The sequence below is a fragment of the Lissotriton vulgaris genome, chromosome 3_1 (genome assembly GCF_964263255.1).
Source record: "Lissotriton vulgaris chromosome 3_1, aLisVul1.2, whole genome shotgun sequence".
NCBI classification, from domain to species: Eukaryota; Metazoa; Chordata; class Amphibia; order Caudata; family Salamandridae; genus Lissotriton; species Lissotriton vulgaris.
Window position 1 is genome coordinate 1,638,256,556 of NC_141689.1, and position 22,569 is coordinate 1,638,279,124.

The following is a 22,569-nucleotide window of genomic DNA, read 5'->3' on the forward strand; positions in this document are numbered from 1 at the left end:
AGTATCCGAGATATCTAGGAACTATACCTGATCCGGGATACTTAGGGTCTGCTAAGGAACAGATGTTAAAAGGCAGACCTTACAATATGTATGGAAGCAAGAGAAAAATGACTCTTGTAGACAAAGTTAAAAATTATTTCAAGAAAGACAAGCCGATTAAGACTAGAGAAGGAGTTATTATTCCACCACCAAACACTCCTGCTTCATTTATGATGTTTGACAGAGGGTATCATGCTTGTGTATGGTTGGAAAATTGGTTGGAATATACCAAAGAGGACGGAATTTTAGCATTCCCCCTAAACGGTACCTTCAATGGAAGAATTTTGTTCAATTTGAGAAACTGAATGAATGACTTACATCCCAGACCTAGATTGACGCAATATGAGGCTTTAGAAGAATGGGAGATCGAGGCTTTTGAGCGAGACAGACCCAGGATTGACAAAGTAATAAGTAAATGGTACTCGAAAATGCACTGAGAAGCAAAAGAGAAAAAAATGACAGTGGAGACAGAATATGATAGTGGAAGGGCTTTACCCAGTACTAACTGTAGAGGAGCCTATGGGAGGTAAAAAGACTGAGAAAATTAGACATTTAATGACTACTGGTGATTCTGATGATGAATACCTGGAGGATTTGTTGATGAAAAATCCACCACCATATAGTGAAGCAACAAGAATAGTAAACCCGAAAAATCCATTCTTTAGGCCTCCCTGTAATGAGGGGTCGAGCACATCTGATCCAACTGTTCCATACTATAGGCCTTCCTGTAATAAGGGGACAAGCACTTCAAATCCGACTGCTCCGTTCTTTAAATCGACCTTAGTGCTGCAAGTGATTCACAAGACCTCCCTTGAGAGGGTATTACAGGAAAGAGAAAAGGAAGCTTTAAATAAACAGAGAAGTGAATTAATTCAGAAAATATCCCAGTTAAATACAAGTCCTGAAGCTTTGACAATTCCAGTGACCATTGGCCCAGTTGTTCCATTGTACGGAGATAAACAAACTAGTCCGAAAGCTCCAGTTATAATGACATCAGTAGTACAGCCAAGGAAAGAAACCCTGATAGTAGGTGATCAGGCAAGCGAATGTGAATCAGTGATTTCCTTGATGGATTTACCAATATGAGAGCCTGAAAGTAGTTCCATGAGAAAACCTACACCAGTACCCTCAAGGGAAGTACAGATAGAGACTTCATCAGGTACGAAAACTGCCACAGTAGTGACTCCTGAAGAAATAGAGAGATGGACCCGAGAAATAGAGAGACCAAAATCACAGACCAAGCCATTGGACATATTTAAATTAGGAATTGAAATAGAAGAATTGATGAATGGGAATGTGGGACATGAAAGATTGAATGTCCTTAGTGAAGACGAATTGCAGTTTGTCTGTAAAAGCATCACTAGAAATACAAGGGTGTTTCACGAAAAATTAATGGATATGGCAGCTATCATGGGAATTGACATTGGCAAATCTAAAGTGTTGCAGAAACCCTATCGAGTAGAATTTTCTGAGAAAGATTTAGAAAACATGAATGTGTCAGGGAAAAAGGTCCAGATTAGAGAGTTGATGAATTTGATGCAAAAATGGGGTGATCTAGAAAAATGGAGAGCCAGGTGGGCAAAGGAAGAGGTGCGGTCTAGACAAATGGCTTCAGAATTTGTCCTAAAAGAAGCAGACAAGGTAGAAAAATTATGTCCCATGCGAGAAGTACCAGGTGGAGGAAATGTACATGTGCCATGGTCCAGACAAGATATTGTGTCATTTACTAATAACTTTCCAAAATTACGAGAAAAACCTGTAGAGTGGTACAGACAGGTTGAGAGATTTGTGAAGGTTTCGAAATGCTTCCTGAAAGATCTAGATGGTTTAACATTGTAGTTCCTGTGAATCTGTGGACAGAATGTAAAATTTCTGTAGATTGGCCAAATGAGGAATACCCTAGAGACCCAAAGACAGGGGCTCCTTCTGAAGATGTGATGAGGAAGTACAGTCAGGTAATGTTGTACCTGAAAGGAAAGGTGCCTGCAAAAGAGACAGACTGGACTCGAATAGATAGAACTACTCAGAATTGATATGAAACTGTACATTCATATTATGAGCGTCTGTTACAGGTGTTTAAAACGTACAGGAATTTAGCATGCAATTTAGTAGGATATCGAAGAACAGTTATAGCATTTATGTCAATTTGGGGAAAGACGCAGGTTGAAATTATAGCATTATGTAATCCCGGTGTTAGTACTAACCGAATCTTTAACAAACTAGTGTACATAGTCCGAATATAGCTCGTGATTGACATATGTCGAATCTACCTCTTATCAGTGTGATACGCTTACTACTTAGAGTTATAATTTACCTACCTCAGTCCGGTAGGGCAATGTTATGTGAATTGTAGCAGTAGGTTACACCTAATATATGGAACTATATCCACCTACCTCATTCCCTTTATGGTAACGCTATGTGAATTGTATTGCTAATCTACCTCATGTATATGTATTCTGTATTTCTAATCTACCTCATGTATATGTATTCTGTGAAGCGCTCTGATACCCAAGGGTCACGTTCGCGCTATATAAAACTTTCTAAATAAAATAAAGTAAAATAAATATAGTTTTTGCTGCAGGATACAAAACCCAATGTGTATTATGGTAGATAGGGAGATGTACTACAGTTAGAACACAAAAAACAACAATAAAAAACATCAAAGCGTGTATGGAGCAAGGGTATGAGGAAAACAAAAATGACGAGTGACTAACAGAAGGAGTGAGCAGTGAAGAATTGGGGGCTGTAAAGAGGTTTCTTCTTCAGAGGAGTATGCCGAGATGAGACCAAAAGGTATGCACAAGTGTGCCAGGGGTGGATGTTTGAGACTCAGAGGGTGGAATGAACAAAAGTCATATGGGGAAGTGGACGATGAAGGTCTGGTCTACATCATTCAACCCCATATACCCTGAGCTACGTACCAGACCATATGAATACTGTATCAATGTACTTAAAAAACATTTTGCAAAGTAGTAATCTGAAGGGTAGCTTAATACTAATACCAACCTTGTCAAAAGCATCATGCACAGATGGACACCTTTTCAAATATTCTTCCACAAAAAAGTTAACATAGCGCTGTCTCATTTCATGTGGCACTTTAGATCCAGGTACAGGAACTATTGAAAGCCTTCTACGTACTGGAACCTTAAAAGGTGAAATTCAATCAATACTTTGAAACAGAAATTAATGAAACAGTCAAACCTGTCTAACAAATGCAGTGTAGATACGCCACATTAATCCTATTTTTTTTTTTTAACTTAAAACTATTTTGAAAAGTGAGAGTGGATCAACCTTACGATGCAAGGATTTACAATACAGTTTCTTAACACTGGGGGTAAGGCAATGACTAGTGCTAGGTCATTTTAGCACGTCTGACCTAAAATGCGAAGTCTTGTACTGCATATTTGGTAAATTATTTACAACAATATTTTGAAGATGTACATTTACATGTTGAAAAATTAGCATCTACAGAAGAAATAATTTACAGTAATTCCTAAAAGCAGGGCATTTTAGTACTAAATACAGTTTTCACTAGAGGTATAGGTAGAGTGAAGACAGCGGGAGAAATAGAAGAGGAAAGAAACAATGCTCTGAAATATTGTTTTGTATCATTTCAGAATGATATTACATTTGTCACATAAGCCATTGTCTTAAGTAGCTTGGTCGAATATTTGCTAGGTCAAAGGAGCTCAATTAGCCTTTATTCTGTGTTTGCATAATTATCAAGGCTCAATCAACATATAAACATCTACAGACAAAGAACAAGATGTTGCACACTGGTAAGGAGCGCTGGGGTTCGAGTGACATGGGACTGTGAAGAATATGGGTCAGAACAGGGCGGAAGGAGACAAGATGGTATCTCAGCACAGACATCTGCAGCCTTACCTGGTGTCCTAAAGCAAATGGTCATACATTGGTGCGGGGAGTTGGAGTTCCTGGCAGCCTGGTGGTTGGGGGAGGCATGCTGCCTGCATCTTGAAACACTCTTGAAGGATGCTGCTTTACACATGTAGTGGTCATCTTTAAAGCTAGAAAGAGGGCTTTCCTACCGCCACAAACGAATTAAATGTTTTACAATGGCTCTTGTGTGGAAACACTTTATCTTAAGCTTTCATTTATGAAGTTTTTTATGCAGCATGGATATTTAAGGGCAGCACTGAATTCTGGTCTTGTAACATTATCACTCTTTTGTACCCATTCTTTCAGTGTTGAGCAGCTTTATTTTTTGTCCTTCCTTTGGTTCCCTTTCCTCAGTCTGCTATCGCTCAGTATCCGGTTTCCTTCCTCCTGTGGGGTTTCCCTATGGAACTTAATAATCCAATTCTAGTCCCAGTATTAACAAAGGCAGGGTGAGTCATACCTAGACAACTGCTATAGAGTTTGTGAATACTTTTCCAAAGACCTAATTGGTCTTACTCTTCGATGCTGTATGCAACCACTAACTGCATTCTACTTGAGGGCTCAGTGTTCATTTTCCCTCTTACCTTGTTTTGTTGCCCTGTCTCCCCTTTCTTCAGGTGTGTTGGTTCAAGTTAGTCTTGGCTAACCGCTACGGGGATTGAGGATGTAATGGGTATTGCATCAGGTCAATATCTCCTTTACTTTTATTTTTTTGGGGGTGGGTGGGAACTGTTACTGTAGCAGCCACTAGTAGCAGCAACCAAAGTGGGGGAAGTGTTTTTGCTGAGACAAATCGGGAAACAATAGGTGATAGAACTTTTGTGGATCTCTGAATTTCCACACGTTTTGGTAAAACAGTCAAGGAAAATCCATGATTTTAGGTTAAGTATGGGATTTGCAAGGCATTAGGGGTAAGAAATCCTTTAGAGATCCACTCAAGTCACAAGAACTCTGGATTCTCACGTGTGTCTAGTTTCCATAAATGTCTGGGTTTTGTAGGTTTCGTGGGTGGAAGCATATGTTTATTTGTTGGCCCTTTCTTGCACCAGGTACTTGCCCCTGCACACAAGTGGGCTACCATGTGGGAACACTGAGTGGTAGGAAATGTGTGGGTCCCCGCAGATACTGGAGGTTTCCCCTCCTGGAAAATGCGTTTTAGTCTTAGTTTGAGGTTTACAAGGGCTTTTGGGTACGCAAATCTCATGAGGACCACACAGGTCACATTATCCTGGACCAATAAGGTGTCTAGCTTTCAGAAATGTCTGGGTACAGTAGGTTTTGCTAGATGGCAGCTGAGCTAGGACCTAAAATCCGCAGCTACCCACACTGCAAAACATTTTTTGATTTTGATGGGGAAAATGTGACATTTCCAAGCCGTGTTCAGGGGAGTTGTTTTGCAGGAGCTAGGACTAGCCACACAAGTGAGGTACTGTTCTCATGGAAGTGTGGTAGCACAGAATAGTAGAACATTGGTTATTACCAACTGGATTTCTATTTATTTGTGGCTTCCAAATGTAAGACAGAGCGCAGCAAAGACAACATTTTACAGCATGCTCTTGAATGGGTAACCAAAATTCAGAGGGGGTCAAAAACAAATTGTTCCAAAACTCAGGCACTTGTTTACATTTCAAAGATACACAAATTTCCTTCATACCAAATTTTTATTCTTTATGTTTAACCATATAAATTGCTGTATAGTCGGTACAAAAAAAAAATAACATTGCAAGGTGCAGCTAAGTTGTTGGCTCTGGGATCCTGTGTTGCCAAACCTACAAACTCTAAATATTCCTAAAACCACAAGGGTCCGTCGGACATAGTGGTATATTGCTTTTGTCAAACAAACAGTGACAAGCTACAGCTCAAATTTGCCTTGAATTTAACAAGGGAAGACCTTATACAGTATGAAAGATTCACAGTGTTCGGCATGAAGGTAAAAGCACCCAATGAAGACACCTTAAGACTACTATGAAAAAGCATTAAAATGGACAAGTACAACAGAAAAAAATATTTGGAAGAAATAATTCAAAATGTAGAAGCACAACAACTGTGACAAAGCAGTATCCCTATTAACATTTGCTCTTCCAGCAGCTTCGAGACCTGCTTATCAAAATCTATGCAAACTTAGAAGGAAGGATCATGCAAAACTGGCAGGAAATTTCTACGATCTTCCCAAATGTTTAGAAATTTAAGGCAATCACTGCAAAAAGATAATCGGTACAGCTAAAATTTGGCCTGTATCACTTTTAACCACCAGCCGACTTAGTGGAAGTACTGATCATCAACATGGACTGTGGAGGACCACTCTGGTATCGCATTAATTGGAGTAAGCACCTAATCTTCCCCCTGGTAGGAGACGCTCCGTGACTTCCCTCCTGCTGCATTCCGCTGCTGGATGGTTCCTGATTGCTCGGAGTCTATTTCACTTGTGACCCTAATGAATTCCTGCGCGTGAACCTTTTCCCACAACTTAATAGACTCCATAGGGGCGTAGAACATTGGAGGAATTTACTGTTCTCGGTGATTGGCAGAAATGCTCTATACAAAATGATGACCATCCCACACCACCTATATGTACTACAAAACACACCCATTAAGATTTACCCCAGATTTCGTACGAAAATTGACCACGAGGTCAGAGTATTGTTATGGAATGGAAGAAGCTCTCGCACTGCGCTGTGTATCCTCCAAAGGGAGGTATATGATGGAGGACTGTCAGTCTGGACATACTTAAATACTTTTGGGCCACAAAACTGGTGGTAGTCAACGACTGGGTGTTCGCTGATCACAATGAACCAGCATGCTGGGTTGATCGAGAGGCTATGGGTCACAGGGGACACTTGGCAGTTCTCGGTCTATGGAATCTGGAGCAGGATTTACCGATGCATATGCAGAAGGTGGCGAGTGTGCACAGAAGCTACAAACTATTTAGGAGGGGGGGATAAGGTCATAGATCAAACCCCACTCTGGGACAGCAACCTCTTGAAGGAAGTGGGTAAATTGAAAGGCTTTTCAAAGTGGGCCCTGATTGGCATAGAGCGACTGGGAGACGTCTGGAGGGGCATGCACTAGTAATGCTGGAGGGTCTGCATCAAGAGTATAAATTGGCAGAGACTGAGCACAACAGATAGATAAAGGTTGGGGGTGCCCTTTGGAGACATTTAGTGGAGGGGGAAAACTGCTGGAAGAGGCGCCTACTCACGGACCGGACCCCCTGCATGATGCGAATATTTGTACGGTTTACAAACAAATTGTTAATAACTCCCCTGACCCGATGGTCACACTAAAAGTCCCGGCAAGGAGACCCTGGAGCCTTCGAAGAGGACAACTGGACATAGACCCGACAAAGCCCACGAGAGGTAGTGATTCATTCAAATTTTAGATTGGTGCAATTGAGAATCCTGCATAGATCGTTCTACTCTAGAGTGGGCCATCAGAAGATAGGAGGGGAGTGGGGAAGACTTTGCACTCTGCCTGCAGGGTTGTGAACAGGAATGCACATTTTTACTTTGGGGATGCCTGAAAATACATATATTGGGAGACGGTTGTACTGAAAACTGGCTCAGGTCCTTGTTCTCGAAGTTTTCCTAGACGTGAAGTGCATTTTTTTTTTTTATTTAGAAGTGCCTCCTCTTACCTATAACAGGGGAGGAGTCATGACCAAAATATCAGAAGATTTGACTGGTGGTTGTAGTGGCTGAACAAAACATTGAACAGGCTTCGGGCACAGCGAATCCACCTCCCCGAGTTGAAGACTGGGAGTCGGATTTAGACTAGTGCCAGCAGGTGGAGCAAGAAGTCAATCAAATCAGGGGCAGCCTTAAGAAGCAGGAAAAGGTTTGCTACACTTTTGGTCTGTTACCTGCTGTGGACTTTAAAATGTTAAAAGCTATAAAGGCTCCATTTCAAATGTAGAACCATGTCATATTTATGATGCGGTCTGCTCTGATCAAAATGTATACTAAATGACTGCTTAAAGTACTGTATTCACTGTATGCTGAGCGATGTTTAATAAAAAGTTTTAAAAAATGTTGCCTGTGTAGAATGGCTTGGGTGTCACTAACTCACGTGGTAATTACTTACTGGAAACATAGTGAAACAGATACTGGTTACTCCCAATGTTTCGCCACCTAAATAAACTGACCTGCACTAAAGCAATCAAAACCTCTCTGAAGGGAGGCTCTTGCCAACTGATCGCTAGATTTCTGAAATGTATAAACTGTGCAACAACCGCACTGAAGAAAGCCATACGTGTTAGAACATTTGGGGTGAAATCTACAGAGCCCCCTATAGTAATTAGGCTCAGTAACATAGAAAAATCCAGGAGGCGGCATTGGAGCAACCCTAAGAATTTTAGATGTGAAGCTAAAGCAACAAAAGCTATTGGCCTTTAGAATATGTGCAGTATGTTTCACAGCACATCTACCGACTGCCTTCGGCATGTGCCTTTAAATGTATTTGTGTGCCGTTCTTGCACATGCTGAATCTTTTCAGTTTAGTCTCCCTGTAATCCCTATGAATTAATTCTCTGTTAGTTTTTAGTTTTCCTAATTTTATATGGTCTAATCCTCCTTTAAAATGTAGTGGATTTGTAATGACTTATTTTTGTAATGATTTTAACTGTGCACATTAGACCAGACAGACTTGTGTGACATTTCTCCAAATTTTTGCTTTCTCACCTCAAGCTTATTGAAATTCGATTTTGTTGGGCTTGGCGCTCTGTGTACTTTACCACTGGTAACCAGTGGTAAAGTGCTAACATATGGTATCAGCTTACACCCAAGTGGCACATTTAAAATGTATTTTTAAGTCCCTAGTAAAGTGGTACTACATGTACTCAGGGAATGTAAATTAAATACTACTAGTGGTTCTGCACCAACTATTGTGGCATCCACACAAGTAGCCCATCAAAACAGGGCTCAGGCCTGTCATTGCAGCCTGAGTGCAGTTTTTTTTTTTTAATTTTTTTAAAACCTTTATTGCAGCATTCAATCAAAATACAAGCATGGGCCTACAACCGCAGGGGCCGGCCGCTAAACAAGATTAGGACCCACTATATCACGGTACGATACAGCTCATCAGCCGGCAACCCTGAGGTAAGGCAGCGATTCAGGATAGAACTTGTATTAAAAAGCACAACTAAGTCCCAGGATGTGACAGAGGTTTTATTTTATATTATCTAAATAAACGGATCAGGTGCCATACAATCAAAGAAAAGAATACGGGGGATAGGCCAAGAAACAGGATATACACATAGGAACAGCTATAATTGGAACTCTGGCGTCAAGCATATAAATCGGAGTAAACAACAATACAATATACATTTTCGTAAGCGCCAGTTCTCAGGGCCTGCCCACCCGGGAATCAGGAGAACTTAAGAAGCATGGGCACTAAACTCCAGAACACAGTAAAAATCAGAATAATTCGCAAGCTATACTGATCCTAAAGGAGAGAAAAGGAAGGAAGAAAAAGGCCATAGAAATGAATAAAGGCAAAACAAAAACCCCTCCAACCCCCCACCCTGCACCCCTGCAGATGGCTACAGCCTAACCCCACTAGCAGCGTGCCTGTCGCCCCAAATAACTAAAACCCTAAAAGTAGGAAAGAATGGAGGAGGGCATATCCGTATGGGCTCCCAGCCCCTTCAGTCCCCCCGCCAGAAACAGATACCCCCTGTCGCAAAAAGACCAATGTGTAACGACCCTTATAGAAAGTAGTGGGCACCGTGATACACCGCCCAGCCTCTTAAATCAAACAATTTCAGGTCGAACATCCATAATCGCCACTCCAAACCGTCCCGATCTGATTGATCTAACCTTGACCCTTCCGAACCAGCACACGAACCCCCCTCCCAGCGAGACCCAAAAGCACACAAAGGAGTCATAGAGGAGAAAGAAGTCATCGAGAATCAATCCGTTACAACTCGTAGATAATAAGTCAACGAGAACTTCAGACGCAGAAAGTCTTTCTCCTAGATGGACAGTCCCGATGTATCTTGCCCAAGAGTCATAAAGCCACCAAGAAGGGAGAAGACTAACACAAGATGAAAGAGTCAAAACCACAAGTCTCCTTGGGGGGGGGGGGGGGGGGGGGGAAGGGAGGGAACGCCTTTCGATACCTCCAAAGTCAATAGTGATGGAAGGTTCGGTGGTACACTAACGACCTCGGGAACACCGTCTTCCAGGGCACCATCCGATGGTTTCAATACTCGCTTCCTCGCACGGAGTCAAAATGGCTGCGGCTTGAATGGCTGCAGGATGCTGTTCCAACAGTGGGGCAGGGCCCGGTACCACAAGCAGCATCTCAGATAGGCTTGCATCCAATTTGTTCAATAAGACATCCGCTTGTGAATGAAACGCCCAAATCTCTACCAATATTGACCTCAGCGATGGCTCAGGCACCGTTTGATCCATAGTCTCACGCCCGATACCAATCACAATCACCTCCCCCGGTGAATCTGGCATCTCCGGGGGGGGGGGGGGGGGGGGGGGACAAACAGGATCACGAAAGGGCGGATGTGGAGGGTGACCAATCGTTATCTGTAGCCGTGGTCACCCGGCTTAACGCCGCAGGCCGGGGCCCGACCCACCGAACCCCGGCAGGGACCAACACCGGGTCTGCGGGACGGGGACCCCCAACCACAGTCAGCAGCAAGCAAAGTCACTCCTCCATCAATGCTGAGCAAAGGAAACAATTGCCGCCAAATTCGGGCGTAAAAGAAGCCTCCACTACGATTGACCGGACCCTGCCTGGATCTCCCTGCCGATGTTGTTGCACTGCAGCCTGGCTTCGCAAATACTCGAGGCCCGGGTTTCACCGCTGGAGTAGGCCACAATCCTCAACTCGATGCAGCTTCGTCAAACCAGCCGATAAAAGTTTCCGGATTTCACCATCGGAGTGTGGAACAGTTCATTCACACAGGGGCTGGGCGTAAAATCAGGATAATGTACAGGATCTTGTGGCGGGATACGGAGGTCGGCGGAGCCGGGAGCCTAAGCAGCCATCTTGTTTGCCAGCGTAGCTCCTCAGCCCTGAGTGCAGTTTTAAACTACCATTTCGACCTGGCAAAATAAACCTTTCACCATGCCTAAACCTAAAGAATGCCTTAGAAGAGACTAGCATGAAAAATTGCTGATATTGTGCATTTGACAGTAGAAAACAGATTTAATAAGGGCTTTCCCCACCGACTGAAGCCCTACATCACACTGGGGTTAAGAGGCCACTAGAGATCAACCCAACATCAACTACTTAGTTCCTCTACTCTGCAATTCAGTGACTTCCCACCCTCTTCCCCACCCCACTTGCTGCCCACCCATCCCACTTTTCCTATGCTTGGAGGTAAGAGCATGAAGTAAACCTCTCACAGGAAGGGCCACATGAACAGGGCGGAAGCCTGAACACCAGAGACTTTTTGTGCAGTTGCTTGCTTCTGCTTCTTGCAATCTTAGCAGTGCTTGAACCCTGCCCTTTTTCGTGTGGATATCATTCACTAGCACACTGAGAACATGTTGTAAGACTAAAAATGTTGGGCTAGAGCTACAAAACCACGTAAGAAGGCATGGAAAGAAATGAATTGATGTCAAAGTGCAGGCTAATGCTTATATGCAACACTGCTGTGTCTTTTCCAAGACAGTACAGAGTTAACACGGAGCCACACAAAAAGCAATGGCCACAGGAGCAAGAAGAAAAAAGCCTGGATCCAATCTGTTACCAGCGGATATTCTAAAAGGTGAGGAATCTGGAATTAGAAGTTTCAATCAGAAATCAGTTTACAAGTGCAACCTGTGCATCTGAAAAACAATGTGAGTGCAGCATAATCCAGAGAGCACAAGAGCACTCACTTTGCAACCCCTCACAGATTCCAGCTTGTATTTCATCGTCACTGGAGACGCAGAGTAGAAAGCGTATACTGTCCATTGATCACTTCCAGCATTTTGTGGAGGAAGTGTTTCTTGAGGAAATTGTGCAGCAAACAACATTGCATGTCCAACTGTATTTTCAGAGTACGCGGTTGTCTCATTCTAAGGCACAAATATGAACTCATCTCACATGGGGGGTTGAAAATGTTTGGGGTGAGGCGTAAATTGCTCATGGGAATATTGTGCACAGTCTTTCTGCACCTCTCATCTTTAGGTAACAGCCACATTCCTGTTTGTCACGAGTAAAGTTAATTTTATGATTCAGCAAAGTATTCTATATTTCAATATTACCTAAGCAGTAACGCCATGGAGTCTTCCTGGTCATGACAGAGTTCAAACTGCATCAATACAACAATGACCAGGTCCTTTTAGGCAATTCAACGTAAATTCAAACGTGTACAGCGTATTGCAATTTTGCAATTATCTCCCCTTTCTTATATGCAATTGGGGTAGAGAGTATCAAGTTTACTTGCCAACTTAAAAAACCTCCACTCACAAGATAAGCCCCGTTCTCATCATTGGCGGTCATCAAGCCCAGAAATGAATGCGAGGCTGGCTGCTAAGCATGCATACGAATACCATGGTATGCATGCTTAGCAGCAGCCTCGCTTTTTAACTTGATAGGTTGCACGAAGTTAAAGAATTAAGTGACAGTAACGTGCATACCTATGCATTTTAACTACACATTTTGAGAATTTTTCATTTTTCCACTTTTTCCCTGCACTATTTTCTTTTGGACACATTAATTTCTGGGCTCGATGATCGCCAATGATGAGAACAGGGCTTATCTGGTGAGTTCCTATCAGATATCTCGATGGTGGTTCGCCCGTGAGGGGTCCTCTCGCTTATACACATTTTTTCACATTAGATATACACTAGTGTTTTGTACATTCATTCAGACTGTCATTTGGGATGGAGGTTTTTTAAGTTGGCAAGTAAACGTCCAGATTGCTTGAGATCTTGCTCAATCACTTAAAAATAAAGGTTATATTCTTTATGTTCACAAATCAAATTCTACACAGAAATGCAGCTGTGGAGAAGTGTGGCTCACTGGTTAGAGGAGGCAGACCTGGAAGCAGAGGTCAGCCTGGGACCAGGGTTCAATTCCCGGCTCGGCAGGGTCTTGAGTCCTAAAATGTCCATGGACTCGACAATTCTCGCTCCGGTGCCTACTCGATTCACGGGTTCACACACTGCGACTCTGGGCAATAGCTTGCTCAATCTCCACAACGGCCCCTCGCGGCGGGATGCCTGGCTTTCACCTTGCGGATACCCTGCCGGGGTTCTCACAGGGGAATACCAGGACGGGTTCCCTAAGCAAGCGCTTAGAAACCGCTCAGTGATTTGCGCTATATAAATTGCTGTACATTTACATTTGAACTATGGTGTGTGGGGCAAAACGAAGTCACCGCAAAGGAGTAACTTGGAAGATTGTTTGTAAAAAGCTCCAAGAAGGTCAGTGTAGTGGCTTGCATTACAATAGACTGCGAGCTGTCAAATTTACTAACAGATGAAAAGGACAAGTGTTCACTACAATTCATAATGAGAGCAACTTGTTGTTCAAGGTTTGGAGTCAGTTGGCCGAAATGCATACCTCAAAGAAAGAAGCACATGAAGTAGAATTGATAAAACTGACTGGCTACTTAAACCTTATGGTGTGACTCCTAAAACCCACATATGGTGCAAGAAGTTAGCTATCCATTTGGTAATTTACAATGAAAATGTTGTCTGTCAGACTACTACTAGAAGACAGATATCCCTCCAGGACTTTGAGTTGATCATTATACTTAGTCTCACTGCTGTGGAAGCAGTATCCTCCACTTCATCTAATGCAGAGGATTCTAAATCGATGTGAATGGATACATACTTTCCATGACACTACCGGACTAGCCAAGAAGCCCTTCAAGTTGTTCCACCCGAGTTGGAAAATCTTTCTAATAGTGTTCACCCAAAGAATTACCAAAACCCATACAAGTTTTTCTACTCAACCAGATTTGGGCCATTGTTTCTATTGACTCCAGTAAATGAGTACAATTGGTCATACTTCGGGCCTGCTTGCTAACTTAACGCTTTATTTGTGAAATTGCATTATTTAGATTTGGCAGAGAAGGAACTCTCAAAACAATGCAGATGTTCCATCGCTGTGTTACAATTGCATTATAGTCATTATAGTCAGTCACTGTACATACAGTAGACGATAAAAAAATTGCAATCATTAATGTTAGTCAAAGTTACACCAGGATTATCAGACATTTATGCCAGTTTTCAGATTTTAGGGCTGCCTTTGACAGTATAGACAACAGTCTTTGGTTGATGCTGAGCTCCTGTGGGAACATCAGAAATTGCTAAAGCCACTCAGACATATTAGGCTGCAAGTGAAGCTTGGTGACAACACAGGTCTGTCAACCAAAATATATATTAACAGTGGACTCAAATTGGGATGTCTTAGTCGTAATACTATTTAATCTTTACATTTCTGATACCGCAACAGCTTTCGCCAACGTAAGAGGTCGCGCTACGTGACCCTATGTGCCGCCATTTTTGTTGTTGTATCTTCTGCAATTACTCTAGCAGGAGCGTTTCCGTGTAAAGAAGTATGAATTTTTGAGAGGGGGAGAGGGAGGGGAGGGGGGGGGGGTTCTTGTGGCTAATTTGGTCAACTCATGGCCCCATACAGTTATACGTACGTTTTAACTGTGTACCCAAGATAATCCCTCCACTTCATTTCTACCATGGGTACAAGCAGGTCTAATGGTTTTAATTTTGGTATAACCTCTAACAGGCCTAAAGAATTCCTCCCAAATCCAGAGGAGGCATGGATTAAATGGGTAGAGTGGAAGGAGTATTTTTTTTATTATATCACTACCTTAAAAAAAAAGCTCACACACAACCATTGGTAGTGTCTCATCTCCTGAAAGGAGTAAAAATAATTCTCATGCACTCTTGGTCTTACAACCAAATGCAAAAAACTGAAAGCGTTGGATTATGATGTGTTTAAGAATGCTATTCTAGACTTGGGAAAACATTCCCCTAGTGTATGTGTAGTTGACAAGAGACGTGCCTTCTTACAAAAGAAAAAGTAAGAAATGCGTTACTTCCCTGTAACTGCAGATATCCAGTATTGGTATCTTTCGTAGATTCACATGCCTGAATCATTCACCGTCGTCGGGATGGGAGTCCCCGGTACATAAATAAAGTAATGTCTCATTAGACATATAGAGTAATAGGCCAAGGGCCTTACATTAGTAACATATCCATCTCCTTTTGTAAAAAGGACCAAGCTCTAGAGAAGAGCCAATCAGGTATCCACACCCTCTGGAACCTTCCTGGAAGAAGCTCTAGTCCCTCAGATTTTCGTAAGCACAGTGCTGAGTCGGTGTATCACAGAGAACTAGGCGAGCCCTTCCAGGGGAGGTGGGTGTGTTGCATGTGAATCTATAAAAGATACCAATACTGGATAACTGCAGTTACAGGTAAGTAACGCATTTCTTATCCAGTATTAGGGTATCTTTCATAGATTCACATGCCTGAATCAGAGTAGTAAGCAATGACAAGCACATTTCGGATGGTACAGCATATACAAATTCACCAGATAAGAACATACCAAACTGCAATCATAGCAACCATTAATGAACACAAAGAAATGTGCGTATAAAAGCAAGGATGGTGGGATGAAAAAAAGGCTCACCCTCTATTGAAATAGATGACACAGCACCACTGCAGCATCCTTCATGAGTTCTGTATCCAAGCAGTAATGCTTGGTAAATGTATGCGGCGTCTTCCATGTTGCCGCTCTGCAAATGTCTGTGATAGGCACACCTGGAAAGAGTGCCATGGAGGTAGAAATCGCCCTAGTGGAATGGGTTTGAAGCACAAGTTACTACTTGTGTAACGATATATCTGTAAGAGACATTAGTTAGTGATAGATTCCTTACCATAGAATATCCCCAGGCGTCAGACTGGATCCGGAAATTTTTGCGTAGCAATACCCCTGCGATTCGGTAGGCGTCGTCGGCAGCTCCGCGTCCGTCTGCGTCGTTAGCGCCGGAATGACGTCGTCGGAGTACTTAGACGCCGCCCATGCGCGCTGACGTCAGTTCTGATACACAGCTTTTCCGCGCCAGATACGCAGAGCCATGATAGAACCAACACTGGTGCCAATAAACTAGGGCCCTGAAAGGGGATGACCTTAACCATAGATATCGGTTTGGAGAACAGGGAGGATGGGTGGGTTAGTAAGGAATCTATCACTAACTAATGTCTCTTACAGATATATCGTTACACAAGTAGTAACTTGTGCATCTGAAAGAGACACATTAGTGATAGATTCCTTACCTTAGAATAGATACCCCGCGTTTGTAACCATAACCATAACCAGAGTTTTCATTCGTGCAATACCAAACAAAGACAAAGAATCCTAATTATCTGGTGTGCTGTAATTAGAACCTCATCTCCCCATTGCATCATTTCCGATTGTACATCTTTGTGCACCGATATAGCACCTTGAGGTAGTAGGTGCCTTGAGTTTCTGGAGCATCCATTGTACATAAATTTATAATTCAACAGTGTCTATTTATAACGCGTATCTACTTGCATGTATTATAAAATATTTCCTAATGAAAGTTGCAGACTTTTCCATTTTGGACACTACTACCTTTTCTAGTTGAATTAGAATAGATACCCCACCAATATCAACCCTGGTGGTGGGTCTGCGAACCAATAATCACACCAGAAAGTCCTGGATGACGGAACGGCCAAAGAAGCCATCCCTCCGGACTTGGCTGTCCAGGCAGTAGTGTCTTGCAAACGTGTGCAGCGAGGCCCACGTAGCTGCCTGGCAAATGTCCTGCAAGGGCACTCCTCGGCCCAGAGCAGTTGTAGTTGCTGTGGCCCGAGTAGAATGAGCCCGCAATACAGCAGGGGGCTCCTTTTTGGCCATTGAGTAACATGCCTGGATACATAAGATGATCCACCGCGAGATGGTCCTCTTGTGCACCGCATTTCCCTTCTTAGCGCCCACGTAACCAACGAAGAGTTGGTCATCCACCCGGAACTGGCGTGTGCGATCTAGATAGTAAGAGAGCGCACATTTTGGGTCCAGACGGTGGAGCCGCTCTTCCTCCTTCGAGGGATGCGGAGGCGGAAAGAAGGTGGGCAGAGTAATGGACTGCCCGATGTGGAAGGCCGTGACAACCTTGGGCAAGAAGGAAGGTCTTGTTCGCAACACAACCTTGTCCGGATGAACAGAGAGGAAAGGAGGTGTAGAAGAAAGAGCCTTGAGCTCACTCACTCTCCTGGCAGAGGTGATGGCAACCAGGAAAGCAGTCTTCAGAGTAAGAAGACAGAGAGGACAGTTATGGAGCGGCTCAAAGGGAGCACACATTAGGTAAGTAAGCACAAGATTCAAGTCCCACTGGGGCCTCACAAAGGGAACAGGAGGGAACATGTGTGTGATGCCCTTCAAAAACCTATTTACAATGGGAGACTTGAATAAGGAAGGCTGATCAGGTAGCCGTAGGAAGGCGGAAAGAGCAGAAAGGTACCCCTTGAGAGTGCCCAGAGCAGAGCCCTGCTAGGCAAGAGAAAGAAGAAAGAGGAGAACCTCTGAAAGGGGTGCAGAGAGTGGGTCCACAGCCTTTGCTGTGCACCATGTCACAAATCTGTTCCACCTGCAGGCGTATACCGACTTTGTGGAGCGACGCCTGGCTGCCAGAATGATATTACAGACTTCGGGAGGCAAGTCAAATGGCCTCAACTGCAGCCGCTCAATCTCCAAGCTTGTAGGTGGAGACTGGACAGGTTCGGGTGCAGAACCGTCCCCTGCTGCTGCGACAGAAGGTCCTCCCGAAGAGGCAGACGAATCGGGGGATCGACTGACATGCTGAGTAGCTCGGGATACCAGTATCTTCGTGCCCAGTCCGGAGCCACAAGGATAACCTGGGCCCGGTCTCGCCTGATCTTCAGCACTCTGGGCAGAAGTGGTATAGGAGGAACGGAGTACAATAGACCACAACTCCACTCGCGGCGAAAAGCGTCTCCGAGCGAGTGCCGCCTTGGAAATTCCAACGCGCAGAACTGATGACATTGCGCGTTTATTTATTTATGACATTTAATTAAGGGCGAACAAATGCCCGTGGGCGTCTCGGCGCTGCAACATCTGCAAACAATTCTCCCGCTGCAAAGTGTGTATTCAGGTATTACTGGTGAAACAGCCAGGTTTTTAGCTGTTTGCGGAAGGACCAAAGAGAGGGACTGGTCCTAATTGATTGGGCTAAGGTATTCCACAATTTAGGTGCCGAGACCAAGAACCTACGGTCTCCCCAGGAAACTGTTTTGGTGCGAGGGACCACTAGATCGTTGAGAGTGGTGGATCGGAGTGATCTGGGTGGGCAGTAGGGGATCAGTTGTTCTTTGAGAAACAGGGGTCCTTGTTTATGCAGTGCCTTGTATACAATACAGAGCGTTTTGAACTTAATCCGGCTTCTGATTGGGAGCCAATGAAAGTTTCTGATTGTATCAGTCGCAGACTTGTATTTAGGAATTCTGGCGAGGAGTCTTGCTGCTGAGTTTTGTATAGTCTGCATTTTATTGATTGCCCTAACCTGAGCATTAGCAAAAAGACCATTGCAATAGTCCAATGTGGACAACACTAGGGAGGTCACCAAGGTTTTACCGGCACTTTCGGGAAGGAAGGGAATGATTTTCTTTATTAAGCGTAATTTATGAAAGGCTGAGGAGGCTGTTTGGTTGGCATGGGAGACGAAATTGAGGTGGTCGTCAAAAACAACTCCCAGATTCCTTACTTTACCTTGAGGGCAGGTTTAGGCGGGGTTCCGAAAGCAGCGGGCCACCAAGCGGGGGACCAGCTTGGGGTAAGTTGTCCAAATATGACAACCTCCGTCTTCTCGGATTTGAGTTTTAGACAATTGGAGGCCATCCAATCATCAATTGCCAACATTCCTCCTTTAAAACTCTCGGCCACTTTGTCGCCGTTATTTTTGATGGCCAGGACTAACTGTGTCATCCGCATAAGAGGTTAAGCTCATCCCATGTGCTCGAATGATGTTGGCAAGGTCCGACACATAGATGTTAAAGAGTGTCGGACTCAGGGATGAGCCTCGTGGAACCCCACATGGCAGAGACCGGTTAGTTGATTGGAACGTTCCCAGTGTGACGGCCTGAGTTCTACCAGACAAAAAGGATGCCAGTAGGTTTTTAGCTGTCCATGATTGGTGGGAGAATTTTAAAGGGGCATGGGTCTAGTGCAGAGCCAGTTTTGATAGTGGTGATGATATCCGCTGTTTGAGCCTCAGTGATGTCTTTGAACTGTGTAAATGAGGCAGCAGGATGTGTGAGGTTGATGGTATTTATGGGGATATTGGTGTTAACCGAGAAGGCTGAATATATGTTGTTGACTTTTGTGAAGAAAAAAGTGGCCAATGCATTGCAAAGGGATTGAGAGGGAGGCGGGTTTAGATCAGGGGAGTACCCTGCTAGCTGCTTGGTGGTGTCAAAGTTGTTTGGAGGAATTCTTAGCTTGCTCTATCCGTTCGCTAAAGTACTTCCTCTTAGCCTCAGTGATCATGGATTTATATTTGGCGAGCGTCTCCTTAGAGCGGATTTTGTTTTCTTCACTATAAGACTTCCGCCAGTGCCTCTCCCTATTGCTACAAAATTGTTTCAGGGTCCTTAGATCTTCAGTAAACCAAGGAGCAGAGGGAGCCGATATATTTCTAGTCACATGTTTAAGGGGTACCAGTGAGTTTGTGGCGCTACCCAGCCAATCCTGAATTTGCTTGGTGGCAGTGTTGGGGTCAGTGGAAAGTATAGGCTGGGAATTATCAAGTAAGGTTTTTAGGCTTGAGCTATCTATGTCGTTCCAAGCCTTGAAAGGTTGGCGTCTGGTGGTAGGTACTTCGGCCGTTGGTGTTTCATAGATGGTGATTGTGCCCAGAATGGCATGGTGGTCCGACCATGTGAGTGGGAGGATGTGAGTTATATGAATATCCTCCAGATTGGAGAAAATGCCATCCAAAATGTGGCCGCCGTCGTGGGTGGGAGAATTGACCAATTGAGGGAGACCAAGGGTATTCATGTCCGAGAGAAGGGAGGACGTATCCCTGTCGTCTGATTTCTCTAAATGGAAATTAAGGTAACCCAGTACCGTTAATGATTCTTCGAGTGCAAGGGATTCCAGGATTGTGCCTAAGTCGGTGAGGAATTCTGACAGTGGTCCCGGTGGTCTGTATACGAGTATTCCTCTAAAATTATTAGAAGGGGATAATTTAATGGCAAATTGCATGGCTTCACAAGAGGATGAGGGAATAGCGGAGGTCCTAACCTTAAGTGTGTCGCGAGCGATGATGGCAAGCCCGCCCCCTTTTTTGCGCTGTCTATCCTGTCTGTAAACCGTGAAGCCTCTTGGGACCGCAATGACTAGGTCTGGGTCAGATGTGCTATCCATCCATGCCTCAGTCATGAACAATATGTCTAATTTCCAGTCCTCTATCAGGTCTGCTATGTCTTGTCTATGTTTACCAAGTGAGCGAACATTGGTAAGTGCTATCAAGGTGCTCTTTGGGGTATTCTTGTGGTCAGAAAAGGTTGTTTTATTTGCCAAAGGAATAGAGGCCTTACAATGGGGACAGGAGTGCGTGGGTAGTCCGGGGCCGAATACAGGATCAAGCTTTAAACAGTAACTATAGTCGACTGGGCGCAAATTGTGCAGCGTAGTGTTCGAGTATTGAATACTGGGAGCTGGGGCGTCTGGGCCAGGGGTAACGGCCCTGGGCCCGGTTCAGGCGCGGACGGGCGCAGAGGGGCTTGCCTTTGGCGCGCCTTTGGCGCGACGCCGGCGTGCCCGCTGCGCCCGCCCGCTGCGCGGACGGGAAGGCAAGGTATTTTTATACATGGTAGAGGAGGGTGGGAGGCGTCCAGCAACTGGACCACAACCCTTTCCTCCCAGCAAGATGGCGACTATGGTGGTTCAAGTCACGGTGTCAGCGCCTCAATCGGCTGCGCCGTGCGAGGAACTCGGGTGTCGGCGACTTCGGTGCGAAGCAAATCTCGCAACGAAGTATGGAGGGTTAGGTAAATTAAAATGGCAATTTAAGATCTGTGGCGAATAGATCTAACCAAGGCTTTCCCCACTGCTGAAAGAGGCCTTGCGCCACGTCCGAGTTCAGACGCCATTCGTAATCCATCATGCACCGACGGCTGAGTTCGTCCAGCCTGGCGTTCAGCGAACCTGCCAGGTGTTGAACCACCAAGGTCACGCCCTGATGTTCCAGCCACTGCCAGAGGCGCAGAGCCTCCTGGCATAGGGTCCACGACCCCACCCCGCCCCGTTTGTTGCAGTACCACATGGCGGTGGAGTTGTCCGTGAACACCTGCACTACAGTCCCCCGGACAGAGGGGAGGAATGCCTTCAGTGCTAGACGAATCGCCCGCAGCTCCAAAAGGTTGATATGGAGCCGGGACTCCGCCGGAGACCAGAGGCCTCTGATCTCCGCCTCTCCCATGTAGCCTCCCCAGCCCTGGAGGGACGCGTCAGTTACAACCACGTGCTCCGGGTAGGGAGAGGGATCTGCCACTGACCCAATCGCGGTCCGTGAGCCACCACTGCAGTTGTCTCGCAGTGCCCTCCGAGATCAAGACATGATCGGACAAGTTGCCCTGATGCTGGGCCCACTGAAACTTCAGGTCCCACTGCAGAGCCCGCATCCGCCACCAGGCGTGATGCACCAGAAGGATGCAGGAGGCCATCAGTCCCAGAAGCCGCAGCGTCAACCTGACAGACTCGGGATAAAGGCTGAAAGATTGGAATCAGAGCCTCTATATCCCGAACCCGCTGCTCGGGTGGGTAAACTCAAACTGCGCCGAGTCGAGAACCGCTCCGATGAAGAGGAGCTTCTGAGAGTGACACAGGTGCGACTTCGGCACGTTGATGGAGAACCCCAGCAAGTGCAGGAGGTCAGCCGTAGTCTGGAGTTGGCTGACGACTGTCTGGGGCGAGCCGGCCTTCAACAACCAGTCGTCGAGGTAGGGGAAGACTGACACCCCCCAACCTGCGCAGATGAGCTGCGACCACCGCCATCACCTTCGTGAACACCCGTGGGGCGCTGGTAAGGCCAAAGGGGAGCACGGTAAACTGAAAGTGCTCGTGGCCTACCGTGAACCGCAGGTAACGCCGGTGGCCCGGCAGGACGGGGATGTGAAAATAAGCGTCCTGCAAGTCCAACGCTACCAGCCAGTCTCCAGGGTCTAGGGCAGCTAAGACCTGAGCCAAAGTCAGCATCTTGAACTTCTCCTTCCGGAGGAAGCTGTTGACGTTCCGCAGGTCCAAGATCGGGCGTAGGCCCCCTTTGCCCTTCTTGGGTACCAGAAAGTAGTGGGAGTAACAACCACATCCTACTTCTGGCCCAGGAACGTGCTCGATGGCCCCTTTGGCCAAGAGGGCCGTGACTTCCTCTTGCAAAGTTGCAAGTGATCCCCCGACACGCGGTGGAATTGCGGTGGCATGGCTGGAGGGTCGCCTCGAAGGGGAGGGAGTAGCCCCTTCGGACGATTTGCAACACCCACCTGTCCAACATGACAGTGCGCCAGTGGGAGAGGTGATGGCGAACCCTGCCTCCCATAGGCGTCACATTGGGCTGAAAACTCAGGAAGGTTTTGAGGCGGGTGCTGCGGAGGGAGGTGTGGACTGGCTTCGCCG

The 22,569-nt window shown here is 45.3% G+C and overlaps 1 protein-coding gene across 1 annotated transcript in view; it reads right to left on the reverse strand.

Moving 5' to 3' along the window:
- Positions 1-22,569, reverse strand: part of LOC147728286 (uncharacterized) — a 1,395,946-nt gene that overhangs the window by 1,174,884 nt on the left and 198,493 nt on the right. Inside the window, exon 6 of the mRNA XM_086963769.1 lies at positions 3,046-3,183. Coding sequence (XP_086819895.1) covers positions 3,046-3,183 — 138 coding nt within the window. The remainder of the gene's footprint in view (positions 1-3,045; positions 3,184-22,569) is intronic.